Below are 21,879 nucleotides of genomic sequence, written 5' to 3' on the forward strand. Positions count from 1 at the left end.
AGAGAAGTTTGGATGATTCCTCCAGCCTAGATTATATGTGTTGGAGTATGGGTCGTTTCCTGATCTAGGAACAGTATGGGTTTGAGCTTGGTGGGCTTGCTCCTATACAAGCTTAGGAAATTAATGGGCTGTTGTGCAATCACCAATAACATGAGTAGGACTCGAGCAGATAATACAAACATCTTATGACTGTACAGATGGGGAAGAGATGTGACCGACTTGCAGCAGTTGGTCTAGTTTCTGGGATAGTGCGTCTACCTTACTGTGGATGTCTACAGAGTGGCTTACCTCATACATTCCACCTCTTTTGGGTTCTAATCTGAGAGTTTCTCTAGATGTGACAGACATGTAATGTAAGGAATTTTTGCTTAGGATCTTGAATAACTACTAAGCCTCTTGCTTGTTTTGAGCATGAATATCCCATCACAGGAAGAATCAACTATTTGTCTATGCTTTTTTGACAATCCATCGTAAAAGTACTGGAGCAGTTGCCATTTGGGTATGGCATGGTGTGGACACTTACGGATGAAGTCTTTGAGCCTCTCCCAAGTTTCATGGAACATGTCCCCTTCTAATTGGAAAAAAATAGTTATGGCTTTTCTCATTTTGTTTGTTTTTTCAATTGAAAAATATTTCTTAAGAAATTCTCCTTGTAATTAGCCCCCGATTGAAATGGTCATGGAATCTAATGAATGTAGCCAATATTTGGCCTTGTCTTTAAGCGAAAAGAGAAATAATTTCAACCTAAGAGCTTCATCAGAAAGATTTTAAATTTTGATGGGAGAACATATCTCAAAAAATTAGTCCAGATATTTGTATGGGTTCTCATTATTAAGTCTATAAAAAGATAGTAGTATTTGAATGATGCTGGACTTACTCTCATATTGAGTCACTTCTATATGAGGTACTTGGATATACAGAGAGTAGGTATATGATGAAAGAATGAAGTACTCCCTCAATTGGTGTGGTGGGTCAGTCTTGCTATGTGCATCTATAGTCTTAGTGTAGGTTACTTTAAGGGTTCTCTCAATTTCAAGATTTAGAGATCGTAGTTCTGGCTGTAGTGATCTACGATCGAGAATGCAACCATAAAATTAGAGTAACCTTGGTTTATGTATTTGATTTTTTTTTTTAATGTGAGAAGAGGAGAAAGGACGAAGAAGGAGAGTTCTAAAGATGAGAGTCTAAGAGAATCCTAGACGTACAGACAATATATGAGAGTGTTTTAGTTAGATTTAACTTTTAACTGGCAAACAAGTTATAAAATAATAAAATTCTGCTTAGAATTATCCTAAATCTAGACAGCTTCTAACTGCCAAGGTTGTCTTTGAGTCCTCCAAGTCAAAGGCTAACCAACCAATTGATCAGGTAAGTGTAAGGTCCTTGAGGGTCCCCCGCTAATTACTTTAAACACCAATTAAATTGATCGGATAGGTGAACAGAATCAATTAAATAACTACATTCCTTCAGGATCTTATCTCTGAACCATTTTTCTAGACACCAGTTAATTGATCAATCCTAACTCGGTCCAACTCTTAGGGTTCTTTGTCCTAGTAAGCTCGAAAAATCTTAGGGGTCAACATCTAATTAATTTTAGATTAAAGACTTAAGTTAATGCAATATAAAGGGTGGTGGTTTGTGGGCCAAGAGAGGGTGATGAAATCTCTACCTTATGTTATTTAGGATTTTATTCTTAAGATGTTTTATGAAAATATGCATGCAAAAGAAAAAAAGATGCCCAATACAAGTAAGAAGCTTTTAAGGTTTAATTAGTTTCTCTATCTTAGTTAAGTGTTATGTAGTATTTTTATTTTTTTTTTATGCTATGTTATCTAAAGCAAGAAGAATAAAAGATAGATTTAATTAAGTTAATTAGATCTGAAGAGGTTTAAAGAATCTAACTAAATAGAAAGTAAATTATTTTAAGCTATAAAAAGTACTAAATCACTAGACTGTAAGAAGCAAAAAAAATTTCTATGCATGCAAATAAAGTAATCTAGTTAGAATTTTTTTTTTGATTTTTTTAATTTTTTTTATAAACTAACCGTGTTAGTGATCTCCGACAACGGCATCAAAATATGATCGCTATCGTAGACAGTCAAAAATAAATCTAACTCAAACTATATAGATAGAGTGAGTCAGGGTTGAATCCACATGGATCAATGGGATTATGTTCACATTTTAATTAGGATTTTGTTAGAGTTTTAGTTAAATTATAAAATTAAAAATATGAAAGATTGGAAATATGATTGAAACTAGAAATAAGAATTCAAATTAAATTAAAACTAGTAAGTAAGAGATTAAGATGTCTTAAGGTTTCAATTCAGTTTTTAGTATAATATAAAGTATTCTTCAATATATAATTATTAAAATTATAATTGATCTCCAAGCATAACCTATCTCATTGGATACGGATCGTAGCATCTTGATCCGTCCCTACGTAGCTATAGACTATTCAAAGTCTCAAATCATAAAAATAAAATAATCTATAATCAGATTCCGAGCATAGCCTATCTCATTGAGCACGAATCTTATCCTTAGATCACAACTCATTTCTACATAATCATAGGCTATTCAAAAATCTAAATTATAGTCTAAACAAGAAGCATAATACTTGAAGCAACGAAAAAAAATTATTCATGAAAGAAAAATTATTACAATCAAATTTTAATTATATAAAAAAATTTATAAAATATAAATACTAAAACTCTCGTTTACTTTTCGAAGACAAAGATCTTTAGCCGTGCATGATCCCTTCTCTCCTCCTTGTAAAAGCTTTTGAAAGTTTCCCTCGAAATTTCAAGATTTTCGGGTGATTTCTAAGATGGAGGTATAGAAGCCTTTTTATAGATGTTAGATGGAGGATATTTTCATGATTTTTAGATATGGGATTAATGAAAGAAGATGTACTTAAGAGAATGGATGGATGAGATGAAGTGGTAAGGAGGCTTGGAGGAGGGTGTAGAGTTTCTATTAAAAAAAAAATACAAAAATATTTTCTCCGCGCGGTCGTTCGCTGCTTGGCCGCGTGATCTTCTTCCGCGTTTCTCCCGCATCCATTGGCAGCCCACCGAAGCCAGCATCGCATCCGCAACCCGCGCAGCTTGAATTTGAATCGTGCCCAGCTTCCACACCGCACCAGCCCGCATCACGCCTCAGCCATCCGCAAGCCGGGTCCCACGTCATGCTTAGATTTGAATCCCCTGCTCCCGCTCGCGTGAAGAAGCCCAGCCACCCACTTGAAGAATCCCAAGCCACTTTTCTTTTCTATTGCTTCAAATAAATCATGGATCCCACTCCCATTTAATGCTCCAAAGAAAATGTCAAAAACTACTTCTTCATTTGTTTAAATTCCTAATGTATCCTCTCTTTTTTACTTGTTTACCCTTCCTCCTTTAGTTAAGGCCGCTTTTGTCCGTCTAACTTTTTATACCCAGCTTCCACGTTGTTTTCTTCCATCTTTTTCGGCTCTTTCCGCGTACGCGCATGTGTGGCTTCTTTATGGCGTTCCAAAGCCCATGCATTCACGGGGACAGCCCAATTGCTCCAACACGTTCAAATTAATTAAGCCCAATCTGCAAAATAAATTAAAAAGTATCAAATTTTTAATAAATAAAAAATAATTAAATAAAATTATATATTTCTAATGATTTAATTTAAATATTTATCAATAACTCAGAGCATCTTCAGATGATTTTGGACCTGTTCAAAGAAACTAAAAAGCGAAGATAGATAAAGATGGCTATGTACCAATATAGGTTGGCCTGGTACTATAATTTTTGGGTCAAAGCGAAGTTGTTCCAAGTGAATAACCTAGTTCTTCCTAGGTGCAACGACCGGGTTGGAATGGATCGTATTAGATCAATGAAGTTGTGTGGCCCAAGACCTACTGACTTAAGTGCTTGGATGGAAGCTCATTACCTCTGACTTGGAATTTGAAAAATCTATAAATATATTACCAATGATATAATACACATTCTCTACAATTCATTTGGCAAAGAAAAAGCCTTCTATTGCATTCAAGTCTTGTAGGTCAAGATCACATGAAAATCTATATCTTAAGAAGACGAGCTCAAGACCTCAGTCGATCAAGAAGTGAAATATAATCCTATAAAAGGATTCTCAGAAGCATAGCTCATAAAAATGAGCCAAGCTCAAAATCACAATCTATTAAAAAGTGACAGGTAACCACATAAGAGGATCTTTAGAAGTATAGCTCCTCATATCAAAATGAGCCAAGCTTAAAATCTCGATTGATCGTGAAACCAAAGGTAACTCTATAAGAAGACCCTTGGGGGCACAGCTTCTCGTACCAAAATTAGCCAAGCTCAAAATCTCGATCGATCGAGAAGTAAGGAGTAACCCTATAGTAGGATCCTTGGGAGCATAGCTCCTTTTATTAAAACAAACCAAGCTCAAAATCTCGACTGGCTGAGAAGCGAGGGATAACCCTATAAAAAGACCCTCGAAAACACAACTCTTTATACCAAAATGAGCCAAGCTCAAAATTTTAGCTAACTGAGAAGCAAAAAGTAACCCCATAAGAGGACCCTCAAGAGCATAGCTCCTCGTATCAAAACGAACCGAGCTCAAAATCTTAATCGAATAAGAAGCGAGGGATAACCCCATAAGAAGACCCTTGAAGGTATTGCTCCTCATACCAAAATGAATTGAGAGCAGGACCTCAACCGATCGAGGAGCTAGAGGTAACCCCATAAGAGGACTCTCGGGAGTGTAGTCCTTCATGTCGAAACAAACCTGCAGCCCTGATGAGCTAAAAGGAAAGCCCTCGATGAAACTTGATGTAGATCGGGCCAGTGACGAAAATGTACCCTCCATCCAACCATCTTAGTTGTCTATCAACAAAAATCAAGGTCAAAAACTTGGTAATATTTAGCTCAGGTCAAGCACTTCAAGAACTCGCATCCCAATAGATTAGCTCGGTATCCCCTCAAAAGGTTGGCAAAGTTGACTACTAAACTAGTTCAATATTTAGTTAAAAAGAAAGAGAGAAAAAAGGAAGAGAAAGAAGAAGAAGATCGGCAAGAGGATGCTAAAAAGAAAAAAACTTCTTTCATTAAAGCCATAAATATGTACATAAGAGGTTGGTCTAGTTGATTACAGAATTACTTTGGTACTACCAAACTATAATTACAAAAATATTAAAAAAAGGTTTAAGTCTAGACCTCAGTCAGAGTGGTTTATTCTTTGGCATGAGCTACAGCTTCTTCGATGGTGGTGGTGACCAGCTCGACGGTGCAGAAAACATGAAGCTCTTCAAGGATCGGATTTGGAAGCATGCAGATGGGGTCCTCATCACCCAAGAAGGAGAGGTTGAGATCGGGATAATGCTTTGCAACCTTAGCCCAGCACTCTTAGAGTCCGAGATTGTAGGACTCCACCATGAACTTGATCTTCTTGTCGGTGAGCTCCTTTGAAGCTTGGAAGTCCCCCATTGTCTTGCAAGCTTGCTCGATCCCCTCGGTCTCTATCTTGGTAGCCCTTTTCTCAGTCGCTCGAGCCTTCTCATTGGTCGATGCTAGCTATTTCTTGGCCAATTTGAGTACCTCTTTTAGACACTTGATAATCATCCCGACCTCAATCAGCATGACCTGAGCCTTCTTCTCAGCCTTCTCTTCCTCGAGGGCCCTCTCATCAGCCGCATCCATCCTATGCTGGACCTTGGCCATCTTCGACCTCACAGCCTTGTTGGACTTCATGAAGTGGACCAAATGGTGCATGAGTTGAAAGAAAGAAAAATCGAGTTAGCGATTCAATTAAAGTGGTGAAGAAAAAGGAGAAGGGAGTTTAGTGCTCCTTATGCGGATAAAAGAGTCAAATGCATCGCTGTGGTGGAAGTTGGAGCCCGACTCCTCCAACTTTTTCACATCGGTTGGTATTTTTAGGATCTCCTGAACAAGGTCCTATGCTACTCACCAGCTCTCTGCATGGAGTTTGATGAAGGCTGAACAATGGCTATACACAACTCTTGCTCAACCTCAACAGGGTTGGGGTAGATATTATGCTAGATGCATCAATTTGGGAAGGAGATTAATGAGAGGACCCCTCACCTCAGAGGGTCGATGTTGAAGAAGAATAGGGTAGTAATGCCATCCCCAGGGGAAGAATCTGGATGGGGCTGACCTCGATGACATCGAGATCGGTTGACGAGCTTCCAAAGACAGGCTACTAAATGGGGCCCCCAATCGAGCTCATGATGACCCAACTTGCTGGAGCATTGGGGTGATGTGCTGTGATGGATCCTCAATGGTACCCGATGCTTTCTTCTTCTTCCACACCACCCACCAAAGTCTTTCTGGCTCATTTGTCCTCATTTTTGCAAAAATTGAGGCAAAAAAGTAAAAAAAAAAAAGAAGAATACTCAAAAAGAAATGGAATAAGATGAGGAAGACCATGACATTCACCTCGTGGGTCGACTTGATTGAGGCTAATATTGAATAAGATTTGCAAGGACAACAACTCCTACAAAGGAGGAACCGTGTGTCTAGGCAAGGTCCTCAAGGCTTAGTGCTCAGCATTGCCCAGTGGTGGAGCTCAGATTGCCAATCTCCAAGGTCGGCCCATGATGCAAAGCCCCAGTCCTTTCCGTCAATAGAAGAAACAAAGAAAAATCTCTCCTCCTGTACTTGAATGGAGGAAGGAGTATCTCGAATCAGGCTATGCCCTTTTTAAGGAAAGACATACCATCAATCCCACTATCTAGAATTTCTTTTAAAGGTAAAGCAGGCCCAGAAGAGTGGGATGGGAGGTCGGATATCGATCAAGAAGCAAAGGGTAGTAAAGCCCACAATGAACCACCATGAGTTCGGAACTATCAAACTCAAGGCTATGTTCAAGAAATGAAAAAGGCGAATGAAGAATAAATGCTAAGGAAGCCTTAAGTTGGCTCTTAAGCTTACTCTTCATAGAGTCTAAGCCACCCTCTCGGTAGATCACAGATCCGACCATTTGAACTCGGGACTTGCAAGCCGTACTTATGTGGGACCCAGAATTGAACACGTATCAGCTCCAAGTCCTCTGGGATGAGGACCCATTGAAAGTATTTGGGGCCGAAGGCTTCTTCGGCCCCAATCTCCGACTCCTAGAAGTCGTACCTCAAGAAAAATGTGGTCCCATGACTCTAAGGTGGGTCCTGATCGATCGACCAACTTTCCACCTAGTTGACTGTACCACTTATCCTGAGGCAAAGTATTGAAAAAAGAAGAAAAGAAAGGGAAGTTAAAACTAAAATGAGGGGAGACTAGGAATCAAGCCAAACTAGATCAACCTTGGACGAGCTGATGATTTCCAGAGCTTAGTCATCAGAAAGATCACCAAAGGAGCTCTGGAATCACTGCACTCTAGTTGAAAATTGCCAGAGTCATATCACAGCAAAAAAAGTGGGAGCAAAAGAGGACGAACTTCTATTTATAGAAAACAGAAGTGGCCCCGATCCAATGTCGATTCAGCTAGCCCCATTTAATGACCAACATATGTCGGCTTGAGGGTGGCTGAACTAAGCTCCCATAGATCGCCATTGATAGTGTGCTGAGATAGCCAATCGAGCTTCGCTATGTCCCTATAATAAATGAGCAAAATGGGCCTGATCTTATCTACCAGATACTTTGATCAACTTCTTACTCTCTATGTCCGAGCTATATTTTAGCTTGGACTCAAAAGTAAGGGGCATTTGATACGGAATATAAGTTTACTTCGGATATGATTGATGTTCACCATGCCTTGGTTAGCCACCGACCTACTTGTCTCGGTACATACCAAGCTAAAGTGCCAAACGAGATTCCCGATGGCCGTCACATGCTGAATTATTATCATATCTAGTTCACATTTAGGATACATTTTAAATCCATCGGATGACAGCTCACACCGACCAGATATGGCAGAAGGAATATGATTTTCTTAATTACTCTTGCCCTCTTTGTAGAGACAGCCAGCCACCCTAACCTATAAATAGGAGGTGATATGGATCCTCGAGTATGCTCTGAAGCCCCCCCCCCCTCTCTCCCTCCTTTCTACTATTTTCTGATGATTGACTTAAGCATCGGAGAATCTTCGTCGGAAATAATTTGGACAAATAACTTGATTCGCAGGTTCAACCATCTACTTCTAATCAGTTCGACATTAGCGTTCAGCTATCTTAGAGCTATTGACTTAGATGCCAGATCGGACACCAGCAGCAACACTAAGCAATTGAGAATTCCAATAATGGGTGTCCTGTGCTATTGAAATCTACAATTTTTTTCTTTACATATGCTTATGAAAGGTTCTACAATAATTAATGTCACATACTTGGTTCCATGTATCAATGTAACATATAGTCCTTGCAAGATGTTTTGAGTTGTCTGAGTGTCATCTTATTGCTATAATTAAAATGATGCTTGCGAGTATTATCTTATTACTATAATGTGGCAAAGCGAAGAGTCTATCTTTGTTGATACACACCTTGGTTTAGTCAAGTCCTCACCTAGCATGATCAGAATGGAAAATGAGATGTCTACCAATCAAAAAGTATGTGTATTTATTTGCACCATCTTGTCTATTCATATGTGCAATTTTTCTCCTAACATGGAAATCATGCATACTGTAAGGTTAGCATCAAGGTGACAACCACCTTGTCCTCATCTACAGACCATGCGGTTGGTATTTGAAAAAGTTGGATGAGATTGAAGTATATTGTGCTGAAAAGAAATTTCTATATGAAGCCTGCAAATAAAATAGATTTTAATTTATGAATAAAAGAATTCAAGTACAATTCTTAACATGAGAATGACATTTTAATGTATAAATAAAAGCTAAAAAAATTAATTATATTTAATAGATCTCAATTTATAAATTTTATCGTCATTACATTCATCATTATTATTTATTTTCTACCATGCATCCCCATGCTTTCAGGAAATCTAGTAATTCAGTAACGTCCATGCATGGTAACAACGTCAACATCTATCTAAACAACAAATCTGGCCAAATAATATGCAAATTGTTGACTCCAAGTCTTCGGCAATTGCTTGAGGCCCAAACTTCCTCGCATGGCCGGAAATTAAGTTCGTGGCTGAAATGGTCCCCAAGGTGTAAGGACAGCGATTTTGCCTACCTAATGGTAGGAAAGCCCTTCAGTCAGCCGATAACATGCCTCTGGTGCTCCACGAGAATAAACCAAATGAAATGGACAACCAATACAACAAAAATCATATGCAGCAGGCACCGGAGAAGGAAATATCAGATGAGCTTCCTATTTTATCATATTTATCTTAAAATATAAATTCAAAAATCAGAAAAAATTTTTATTACTGGAGCCATCAATCTCATGATTAAAAAAAAAAATCATGAGTGACATTTTCTTTCTTTTTTGTTTTCAAAATATATTTTTATTAATATATATTATATAATAAATAATATAAATCAAACAAATTAATCATCTAGCAAGTTAATACACATATTTAGATGAATTAATATATAGTTTTAAAATATGGTATTTACCAATACATAGTATACGACTTACTTAAAGATGTGTATTAGAATATTGTTAGATAACTAATTTACTAAGTATGTATCACTTACTCAAATATTGATAATTTCATATTTTGAAAAGGCACATATTAACTGGCTGATGATTAATTTATTTGATGGGCGATTTAATCGAAGAGAAGGAAGATTTTTTTAACTCGTTCCACTTGAATCTCACAAAGAAAGATAAAGAAAGAGAGAATTTTCAAAGTATCACTCAAGTCTATTTTCTTTCTTTTTATTTATTGATTAAAAATAAAGTACGTAAACTTTATTAATTATAATGGCACAATTTATCTTTACACAATTTAGATCAAATTCCTCTTTCTAACTTTTGAATAGACTTTTACCTTTAAACAATTCGGAATGGATTGAATTGCCTAGTTTTAGTGGGACCTTTTTATTTAAAATAGACATGTATAGTAGAAATAACTTAGAAAAAGTTAAATCTCTTCAAAAGATAGATCTTGATTTTTATATTAACTCTACTTTTTATTGCTCTGCCAAATTTTTTTTGGATTGGAAGCTACATTTTGTCAAAATTTTATGAGTAATTCTTTGTACACTGTATGTGGTGTAACAAAAAATACACCGTTTTATTTGATTGGGCCACGTAGCCACCGCTTTCTAATGTATATTTAATATCTGTAGTTCTACTTTTTCATTTGAAATTTTGAATGACGAAGATACTCATCTTCTAAAAAAATTATAACATCCTATAGTCATATTATGATATCCTGTTGTCAAATTATGACTTTCTGTTCATAATTTGGCCACAGAATGTCATAAGGAATGTCATTAACATTTTCATCATTTAAAAATTTCATAAATTTTCAATGACGAAAATACCCTTCATACTTTATGATTTTTGAAAAAAAATTATGATTTTCTATATATAAGAAGTCATAATTTGAGCATAGGATATCATAATATGGCTACAGGATAATATAATTTTTTCAGAACAGGAGGGATATTTTTGTCATTCAAAATTTTAAACGAAAGAGTAGAATTGCAAGCATTAAATGCATTATTAAATATATATTGGAAAGCGATGGCTACGTGCTCTAATGTAGTTGGATGGTGCACTCTATGTCAGTTTTATTGCACCACATGTGGTGCATAAAGACTTTCTCAAATTTTTTGAAAAGAAAATTTTTTGTTCGACTGGCTCCTTTTGGACTCTAGATATAGAATTTGGGCTCGATCATTAGGAGTGTCATCCCTTAACAGTGGGCATCACATCGTATCGAAAAACTATTCAATTTTTTTTGAAAAAAGATAACATTGAAATCGAACGTCATATGACTAAGTTATAGTCTTCGAAAGTTTGATTTACAACTTAGCTTCTCGATATAGTAGATCTTGCTTATGAATACTATCCATCATGATGTATAGCGATCAAAGTAGTTCACATCGAATTTGGTAATTTTTTTGGATTAGCAGGTGTCATCTGGTTACATAGTATATATCAATAAAAAAGTATATTATAAAAATAAGGAAGAAAAAGAATGTTGTACTTCTTATTTTTAGTATAAATTATAGAAACACTCTCCTCACTTTAGTCCAATTTCACTTATACCCCCTCGACTTTAAAATATATCAAACCAGTCCTTCAAGTTTTTAAAATGTTCTAATATGATAATACCGTTCGTTTACCAACTAATGGTGTTAGTTTTCTATTTCAACAAATAAAAATACCCTTTCTTATATTGGATGGATCACCGAAAAGGAAGAGATGGAGATGGAGGGAGTTGCTGTGGAGGGAGAATGGGATCATGAAGATCGACGTGGAAAGGGAGGATGGCATCAAAAGCTTCATATATGGGATTGGAGGAGGAGAAAGAGGGAGAGGAGAATGGATTAGAAGGAAGAAGATGGGAAAGGAGGGAGAACACTCATGGGTGGGCTTAGAAGAGAAGGAAGATGATGAGGAAAAATGAGTTAGGAGAAAAGAGAGGAGAGAGAAAGAGAAGCTATCGATAAAGAAAGGTAGAAGTGGAGGAGGAGATGGAGAAGAAGAGGCCAGTGGGATTAGAGAAGGAGAAGAGGGAGAGGAGGAAGGGGAGGAGGGTTCACCGACAAAGTGATGGAGGTGGAGGGAGCCACTATGGAGGGAGAGGGCTCGCAAGCAGGCTTAGAGAAGAATGAGAAGAAGGAGGAGGAGGAAGAGGAGGCGGAGGAGAAGTAGATGAGGAGAAATAGGAGGGGGAAAGGAGGGGTTGTGGGTGAGTTTAGAGAAGGAGAATAAAAGAAAAAGTGGATGAGAAGAAAGGGAAGGAGGAAAAAGAGAAAATGCTCGTGAAAAAGGGGTGGAGGTGGTGGGAACCACCGTGGAGAGGGACATGGGCAGATTTTGAGTAGGAGGAGGAGGAGAAGAAATGGAAGAGGAGGAAGGGGAGAAGGGAGAAGGGGGAAGGGCTTGGAGGAAGAGGCAATGAGGAGAAGAAAAGGATGAGGAGGAAGAGATGAATAGGGAAGGAGGGAGGAGAGACGTCGGCGTCAGAGTTGGAGAAGTAGAGCAATCGTAGAGGAAGGAGGAAGAAGATCGGGATATGGATAGTTTGGTTATTTTATAAAATAATAGTATCATTCTATGAATGGAGATAGACAGTAAGACCATATTGAAATATTTCGAAAATTTGAAAGACTAGTTTAATATATTTTAAAGTCGAAAGGGTGTAAGTAAAATTAGACTAAAGTTGAAGGGATGTTTTTATAATTTTTTATTTTTAACTATAGAATTGATGACTCTATTTTTAAAAAAAATTTATTTTAAAATTTTATTTAATATGAAAATTAAGAGAAATATGATAAAATCATAATTCTTGCCCATGTTCCTTTGAAAACGTTCCCGCCCCACATGATTTTTATTCGTAACGGGGGAACCCAAGAGCAATAAGTGAACCCACAGGAGCGCAAATCCAACATTTTTAATGGACTGCGTCTGCTTTACCAAAAGGAAAAAGAATAGACGACGTCTCAACGACCAATCCAAGAACCCACTAGCGGGCACTAGCTCAGATTGGCCGGTGCTGGGCGACAAAGAAATGAGCCAACGGAATGAAGGCTCTGTGGGGCCAGGTTCCAAGTCCGGGTCACTCTCGTTGATGCAGACTGGCGGCCGATTGCTTGGACGGATTTAACAGCGGTTGAAGATTGTGGAGCCCAGCTTGGCGTTTGCGTGGGTTCTCGCCACCCACCACCTTTATATACCTCTAAGATTCCCACTCTATCTATCTGAAACAGAGAAGAAGAAGAAGAAGAACGAGAAGTATCCAAAGGTGAGCTCCTCCTCTTCCAAATTATTTCACTCCCTAATTCTTAGATTATTTCCCCTTTATATTTGTTTCTTAAGTGAAGTGGAAGGACTCGGGTATATAATTCTGACTTGCAGTTTGCAAAGGAATAGGTGTCCTCTGATCTTTCTCTCTTTATCTCAGTATTGCACTTTTGGATTCAGTTGGGTTAGAATTTGTTATCGTTTTTCATTATGCTGTTGGATCTGTGTTTTGGTTTCTTAGAATCTCTTCTTTTTTGTTCTAGAAAGGATATTGCTGAGGACCATTGTTAGTAAGGTAACAATTATTAAATAAATATCTATGCTTATATTAATATGTTTGTTTTTGTCTGGTTGGAGCTCATAAGAACAAAAGGAAGATGGATGATGGGAGATTGAAGTTGATACCTGTAGGAATGAATGGTTTGTCTTATCGTTTGTGTTTGTTGTAGAGCACTGGAAAAAGAAACTTGTGTCTGTTGTAATTTCTTTCTGGATTGTTACTCTAAAAACTAGTAAAATTAGGCTGACCATCAACGTATTTTTAATTTGTTTAAAAAATCAAGTTATCCAGAGAACGATGTATTTTTGTATACCTATTGCACTCGAACAACCATAACCTTGAAGAGTCAAAAGTAGAATGTAAATTTAGGGGTATGTTAATTTGCATATTTGTTTTCCTGAATATTGTTTCTTCTGATTGCTCAAATAAAAAAGGAATGGTTTTTATTTCTGTCTTAAATCGATTTGGTTCTTGTCCTTCAAGTGGTTGAAATGTATTTTTCTTTCTTTCTGCTAGTGGTACAAGTGGTTTATTTTGGTAAATTCACCATTCATACGCTGAGCTTTCTAGATTTCCTTTCTAGGAAATCCAAAACAAATAGCTATACACATTAAAAAATGAAAAATATAAAGTTTCTAGGTTCTTTTTCCTGATATTGCCAATATATGTGCTGAAAAGTCCTGCCTCTTTTTTGCAACTGGCTTTCTGAAAAATTAGTGCTAACCCTTTCTTCTTCATGAAAGAATATTATTCGAAGAATCAATGGTTCAGTTACGAAAAATTGAGTAGGTAAGGTAATTTATATTGCATTACTGTTTAGATTTTTCCTTCTTATAGATTCACTTTTTGTGTTTCCAGTTATCTATAATATCATCTTTTCTGTATATATTGTTATATTGGCTGTTATTGATGCTTTTGCCCTAGCATTGAGAAGGTTTCACACAAGTTATTTAGTGATAGTTGTTTCCAAAAGTTGTTGTAACTTGGGGAGCTTTGATGTCACATATAAAGTTCAAGCTTCTCAGTGAATTGTTCAGTTTTTCTGTAAAGATTATAAAGATAAGCTGATCCTTGATGGGGCTTCAAAATCTGTGGATTGGAGCTAGGTGTTCATCATGGTGGTGGAATTTGAAACAAAGGGGAAGCAGCAAGGAGATGTTCATTATTTCAATGAAACAGTGTCATGTGTTGCAGAAGAGAATTTTGAAGAATTACATCATGACTTTGGTGATCTCACACTTGCAGAGGTTCTTCAAGATCAGGTGAGTTCTATTTACTTCTATAACTGGTGATATATAAATAGATAATGTGGTGACACATCAAGTGTTTAATGTTTTTTGGGTTTGTCATCGGTGAAAGCGACAACAAACATGGACCTGGTCTCAGTCTTTTTCATGGATGATTTGCTAAATTGAATGTTTTATAAATAGGCTATCGAAACTCTGGTATCTCTCTCTGGACTGTTATGTCAATTCCTCAATATATAAGATTCTGTAACCCATGAGAGAGATGATTATAATTTAAGGCAAAAACATTGAAAAAAAAAAAGAAATCATATTTCATTCTTTTTTACATTAAAGCATTTGAAGTTTAGGAAAAATATGAAGAAGCAAATATAGGATATTTGCTTGCACAAGAATGTTTTACTAAACTTTGTCAGATTACTTGATTTTATGTAAAAGAACATATTAGAGAATGATCTATGCCACCCAATGTTACCATATAGTTTCTCTGAAGTTAAAAATGCAAAATCACGTAACCTGGAATGCCTTTTTCTTTCTTGTTGAGGAAAGAATTGAACTAGGTTGGATCCACTTTTCATTAAATATGGAGTAAAAGCTACACATGACCTAGAGCATTAATTTTACATTTAATACAGATAAAACATCACAAAGAATAGGAAGTGCAAGAGCATCTGTCAATTATTTATTTATTTCTGGAAATGATCAGAGCCTTCTATGTATGCTTTTGAAAAATGAAATGCAAAAGTGGATCTATATTTCACTTTTATGAGCCTTCCCAGTGAGCCTCTTGATGGTATTGGAGAGTGGCATCAGGCAAGGCAAGCATCCAATGAACTTTCATAAATATTATGCTGTTGCATTTCTTGCTTTATGAAAAATAGAACAGCATCTTTTAAGCAATGAATTTCATTTGTTTTAATGATATATCTCACAAAGAGTCTTTTGAATTTTACCCTTCCAAAAAGATTCTTTTTATTAGACATTACTCTTTAAGATAAAATCTTAGGTTTGGCAATGGCTATGTTCAGCTAGGTGCATAATTGATCCTCTTAATTAGTAATCAAAACAGGCACATGATATTTTCTTGTTTAGCATATAAATTCTTAAATTATTTTTGTTGTGATTTTGCACAATAATATGCTAAGCTCAGCACTCCTTACGAACATGTGAGACTGTTCAATAACTTACTACTTACTCGTAGGAAGAAGATGCCTCTCTATGTTCTAAATGCTAAGGGAAAATATTGACTGAAAATTTAACTGGTACTACCATTTAGGTTGACTTGTATTTGATGGATTACTAATTTATGTAATTTGGATGATTTTACTGCATCGCCTCTCCAGGGAAGCTCAAAGTATCATCCATTATGGTTTCGTAGTTAGCAACTTACCCAGTCATAATCTTGTCTAAGACATTTTCTTCAATAAACCTTTTATGTATGACTGATGAATGTAACAATTTGCATTACCACATTATGTTTTGCCAAGTTCAGTGATTCTTGTCATATAATTTTTCTTTTAATATCTTGATTGGAACTTAATGACCTCTATTTCCCCCAAATTTTATTATATTTTTGGAAAATATGCATATTATTCCTATACATGATACATGAGTAGCGTGAGTTCACTTATCCTACGAGTAACATCTTGATGCAAACTTAAACTAGTTCTCTAGTAATGGCATCCTTCATAGTATTTTTTCCTTCTCTTTTCCTGTTTGCAGGATGAGAATTGGAAAAAAGCAATATCATAATTTACATTTTTGTATTTGGCAGAGTCCTCATCTAAGGCTTTACAACTTGTTTCATGTATAGTTGTCATAATATGATATAAGCTGTTACATAGCCACTTTTTTGCTGGTGCCATGACATTGTAACCACATGAGTTTAATACCATAATCACTACAACTTGATATTTGGTTCAGTTAGTTGATGCTTTTTTATGTAGTTACTGCCATTCTATGCAGGAAAGTGTATATCAGTCACTTCAGAGAAATGATGCTCAGAGTGAGCTAACTAATGCTTCTAGTACTTCTACACAGAATCATGAGCATGGCCAAAGCAGTGGAGGGGGGAACCCTTCAGAGACCATGAATGTTGATTCACATTTAGCAGCAGATGAAGCTTTAGCGAGGCAATTGCAAGAGTTGGAGCATTTACATGTTGATACTTCCTTCAGTGAATTCACTGGAACAAAAGCTGGTAAACCCTAGCAGTTCTTAATTTTCTTATTGACATGTTAATTTCTCTATTTATAAATTTACATTCAATATTTTAATATATTTCATTTCTGCATGCCTTTTTATGCTTCCGTTTGATTTTCCATAATGACCAGCCAATACCTTTGCTGTCTGGATCATATTGCTACCATTCTTTATACACTTTTGATGCAACCTAATGTTCTATATTAGGTATATCTAACATGTCAAATTCTATGCCAATCAATTTGGCGAATATGGAAAAATTATGGAAACAAGAGCACCTTAGATTTTTTTCTCATTTTCTAGATAAAATATTCAAGTTTTATACAATACCATAGTTAGGGGAATGCTATGTTTCTGCAGATCTTCTGGTTACCAAATTGTAAATATTATACTGAAAATAGTCGGTATTTTATTTTTGACTTATACATTCTTAGTTTTGATAAAAAATTTTAAGTCCTGGTGGGATGGGGAACATCTCAGCTGTCCCATCCTATTTCTATGAGAAAACAGGATCAGGATGGAGTCGGAACTCCAAAATCCATCCAAGCAGGGAGAGAGGAAGAAAGAGGAAACAAAGAAAAGAAGGAAAGATGAAGAAAAGGAGAAAGTGAAAGCAAAGAAGAAGAAGAAAAAGAAAAGAAAGAAAGGAAGAGAGAAGAAAAAGAAATAAAGGAATGAAAAAGGAAAGCGAAAGAAGAATAAAGGAAAAAAAAAATGAAGGAAGGGATTAAAAAAAGAAAGAAAAAGAAAGAAAGAAAGTTAGAAGAAAAAGAAAGGAAGGAAAGAAAGAAGAAAAAGAAAGAAAGAAAAGAAGAAGGGGAGAAAGACGGAGGATATCTAGTAGGCCGCATGACCGATATTGTCGCTAAGATGAGATGGGTTAGCGGGGCATCCTATTCTATGGAGAAATTGGGACATCTCTATCCCAAAGGATTTAAAAACTTAGTTTTGATTATGACCATATGATGGTTTTGGCAATTCTAATATTATTTGATAATTGTTTTTTAAGGTATAACTCCAGCAGAATCTTCAGTAGTCAATAGTGAACCAAATTCTAACAACATGCCTGATGAGGTAAATTATTCTCAAGCATTATGTCTTTTACATGTTTGCTGCTCCAAATGCTTCTGCATATCTGAAATTGTGAATATGATTGTGGATATGCAGGAAACCAGGCAAGATAATGTAGACCCAGATAATATGACTTATGAGGTGTGTTTGTCAGAACTTTTACGATATGATCTCCTTTTGAAGAACACTGCAATCATTATAAACCTGCAAAATGAGTACTTCATTCTTATTAATTAGATGCAGTGTTCAGTAATTTAAGTTGATTAGTTAGGTGTTATGTTAAGTCAGACATTTCCTTGATTTGATAGTAAAATTGCTTACATTTTGGAATTATTACTATGGTCATGCTTGTGAAGCCAACTAGAGATTAGCATGGTAGGAAAGAGAAACAATAGCATGAAATCAGTAGACTTCCTCTGTACTGGAGGTTCCATTGTGGAGACATTATATTCTCAATGTCTGACTCATAAGTTGAGTCTATGTAATCCATTACATTCATGTGCGACAAATCCTGACTGCATAGCTCAAGATGCAGATAGATTTTTCAGAAACATGTATAGGAAGTGTAAAGGAGAGAAATCAGTAGATGCCATTGACCTAATTAACCTAACTAGTCAGTCAATAAGCATGGATTTGCTTCCAAAGTTTGGTAAATATTTTTACACAGAGGAACTGAAATGGTACATAGTAGTCCATTTACACAAAAGATAGTCGCAGAAACAACTTCAACCAATAGGAGAAGCAACCAAAAGAAACCATTGGTTAGCTGCATCAGAGGTGGTGTTTGAATCCGGAAGGAGGTCTAGGTGTGAAAAAATTAAGAGACTTTAACATGGCTCTTCTAAGAAAATGGTGCTGATAGGATTTTCTGGATGATATGCACGATGGAAAGCTTGATTAAGAACCTCTACTACAGAAGAAGTTGGGTCCAGGGTATAGGAAGTCTGTGGCCAACTTCTTGTCCTTATGGAGAGACATCATCAAATCGGCATGTCCAATGTGGTGTAGAATGAGACTCAAACTTGGTAAAAAGAAGTGCATTAATTTCTGAGATGATGCATGGATTGGACGCTTGTCTTTGTGGTCTCTATTTTGAAGGCTGACTTAAAGAGTCACTTGCATGTGCATCTAATATCAATTATAATTAGCGCAAAATGTCAAAACTTGGTAATTTACTGTGTCTAATCATGTGTAGTTGTGTGTTTTTTCATAATATGTTGTTATGCATCGTCTTTGCATTACTGGAGCTTAAAATACAATATGTATAACCTAAGAATTGAAAAATTACTCCCTTATACCAGCTGACATGTATCAGCCAATGACTGGTGCACTGTGTCCTAGTACACCTCGGTTCGGTGAACCGGGCCCCTGTATCACACTGTGTCCAGCCATGCTGACTCATAGATTTAGCAACTCCATTATTGCTCATTTGCATAAAGGCAGGCTAATCCATGTACAATATTGGCAAGTGACCAGTATGGGTCCATACATTGACTTTTAAATCATTGGTGTAACCAGAATCAGAAGCCAGGCTAAATATAGGGGAAATATAATCATTTTACAATTTTACTGAAAAAGATTTGAGAAATAGTATGCATATATGTGCAATATATGTACACTATTAATGATTACAGGTTTATCATCTCTGATAACATCTTTTTTTGCATTTTGTCATGTTATGATGTTAATTGGTTTCCCCTAGAGTGTAATTATGTGGTAGGGCCTTAACGATGGATTTTGGAATTTAGAAGTGGTAGTGTCGCATATCTATCCAGAGCTGTTAATGGTTTGTTTAAAATTTAAAGTTCATCCAACAATTAATGTATGATTAGATGTATAACCATAATTTCGATTTCTTCATGCAATTCTTTGTTTGTTGTTATGTATTTCTCTTCTCTTTTGTTTGTTTCTCTTATTTAATTCTAGGAATTGCAATCACTGGAGGAAGCCATAGGTAGTGAAAGCAGAGGATTATCAGATGAGCTCATATCCTACTTGCTATCTTCAAGATACAAAACTGGGTTCTTTTCAAGAAAAGGCAAACATGAGGAGTATGTTTTGCTTTCTCCTTTTGCTTATCACATGGTACCTTATGTTTTTCAGCAAGATATGCTAACATATGGTAGCCTGGTGTTTTTTGCTTTCGTAATTTGGAAATTCACTTTTGTTGATTTCATCAACTCAGTCATATGATTTTGGCCCCAATGCTGTTGTTTACCTAGCTGTAGCATAATTATTTTCTGCATCTTTTAAGGGACCTAAGATAATTCTCCATTTGCTTTAATTCTAGTGTTGCGAGGGAAGAGCGTTAAGTGCTGCTCAGTTGCAATATCCTATTTTACTAAACCTACGGTGGTTACAATACAAGTCTGTGGAATTGTTGTCTGCAAATTTAGAAATATGACTTATGTCCATGGTGTGACCCTAAAATAGTCAGAACTATTGCCTGTATCTCAAATTAAATGCACAACACTACATTTTTTTGGCTTCCTCGAGTGGTATCAGATCCATTGTTGGTGGCTCAAATTTCTTCAGACAATGATATCCTTTTCATTTCATCATGAATTCATGATCTAGGTACAACATTAATTTCACAAAACAATGAGAATCTAAATATGCGAATCTCAGCTGTGGATGCGAACATCTATACCTCTCCTCTGACAGCAAAGTAGTTGGCTGGGATCTGGAGCTATAATGTTTTTAGGCCCAACTGGCTTAGGTGGAAACTCATTTAAACAAACAATAAAAGATACGTTACATTAACTGTTCTGTAGACTAGTAGATGTTAGGATTTGATACTTCGAGATTCGGTCCACACTGAGCCCATAGCGAGGTCCGCGATGACGATGTTTAGGTCGACATACCAGGCCAATGACCAGCTAAAGAATCATTGGTTAATTACCAGTCACCTTCTGTAAGAACTGTATCCAATGTTATTGTTCCCTAGGGATCTTTCCAGGTTTGTTTCTCCTAGTTGGACCTGACTTTTGAATTTAGACATATTGAACCCTCTGAACTCTGAAGATCTCCCAAAATATTTGGATTCTTTGTTTCAGTACCCATGAGAATGTTTCTATATGTTTTTTACTTCCTCAAGGAGTTCTCACCTATGTCCATGATTTATGTGGTTTTCCACATGCATTTGAGGAGGCGAAATTGAAAAAGGATATGAACAAAATTGAGATGATTTGAATGTATGCAATATAATTCTGAACTTGTTGTACGAAGAGGATATCAAGTATCGAGGAAGAGGAAGACCTAAAGGTAACAGTATTTCTTGTTTTGAGGAAAGTTTTGGAAAGCTCACAAATAACACCAAATGTAGCTCTTAATAGAATGATTGGCAGATGAAATCATATAACTGACCCCACATAATTTTGAGAAGCCTTCATTGGTTTTTACTATGTAGAACACTAAAATACAACAAACCATGGGAACCTTAGACTTTTGTTTTACACTTAATGTTGCATAGGTGATGCAACTAGTTAACTAACTTGTCAATGCATTTCGCTCCATTAAACTCTCAAATACCTCGAACATTTCTAAATACCTCTTGGAACTATCTCTAACTCACTTTGGTTATCTTCTTCCTTTATACTGTAGCTCAAGCTCTGATGGACACCCACAAGGTTGGTGACTCAACCTATTCATGGTGTACTAATGGCTTTTGATCCTCTCTGAAAAATCCACTTCCTCTTTGTTAAGGACATCCTTCTCTGCTACATCTAAGCCTAGTATCATGACATCTCCGATGCTACATGTGTGCTTATATTCTCTGCACTTCTTCATAGCATGTGGTAACATTAATTAGCCACAATTTCTTTCTGTACTGTGTTAACAAGACTCCCAAGATTATTATTGAGATTGCTACCATTTTGTTCACTAACTGATTGTTCATAATAGGGTGTATTTGTATATTGTTTACATTCCATTTACATGATGCGTAAGTAGGCTATAAAGCAACTTCAGTGTTACATGCAAGCAACATTTCTAGTCTCAGCTGCACCGTACCATATGAACCCCATATCATGCACTGTATCAACCCCTATCGACACAGAGGGATCATCTGGTTCAGTGAACTATGAGTAGATACAGATGCTATGTGAGCACTGCAGAGGCATATTATGAGAAAAAGAAACCTTGTATAGGCTATATCTCTCATTGACTGACTCTATTTTATTTTGGTAACCTATTCAATTCTTATTCATAAAGTTCCAGTTTATAGTTCCAAGGTTTGCAATACTGGTGCATGGTACCCTGTGCCAAGCATACTGCAC

General features: G+C 36.3%; 1 protein-coding gene and 1 non-coding gene across 2 annotated transcripts in view; both read left to right on the plus strand.

Moving 5' to 3' along the window:
- Positions 1-501: 501 nt before the first annotated feature.
- On the plus strand, positions 502-608 carry LOC114914707 (small nucleolar RNA R71). Its single transcript, XR_003802320.1, has one exon. It is a non-coding gene; the product is annotated as a small nucleolar RNA R71 (small nucleolar RNA).
- Positions 609-11,611: 11,003 nt separating this feature from the next.
- LOC105054603 (uncharacterized) overlaps positions 11,612-21,879 on the plus strand; it is a 34,961-nt gene continuing 24,693 nt past the window's right edge. The window contains 8 exon segments of the mRNA XM_010936156.4: positions 11,612-11,709; positions 12,607-12,754; positions 12,756-12,806; positions 14,192-14,347; positions 16,295-16,529; positions 17,541-17,605; positions 17,699-17,743; positions 19,529-19,653. Coding sequence (XP_010934458.2) covers positions 11,612-11,709; positions 12,607-12,754; positions 12,756-12,806; positions 14,192-14,347; positions 16,295-16,529; positions 17,541-17,605; positions 17,699-17,743; positions 19,529-19,653 — 923 coding nt within the window.

The sequence above is a fragment of the Elaeis guineensis genome, chromosome 12 (genome assembly GCF_000442705.2).
Source record: "Elaeis guineensis isolate ETL-2024a chromosome 12, EG11, whole genome shotgun sequence".
Taxonomy (NCBI): Eukaryota; Viridiplantae; Streptophyta; class Magnoliopsida; order Arecales; family Arecaceae; genus Elaeis; species Elaeis guineensis.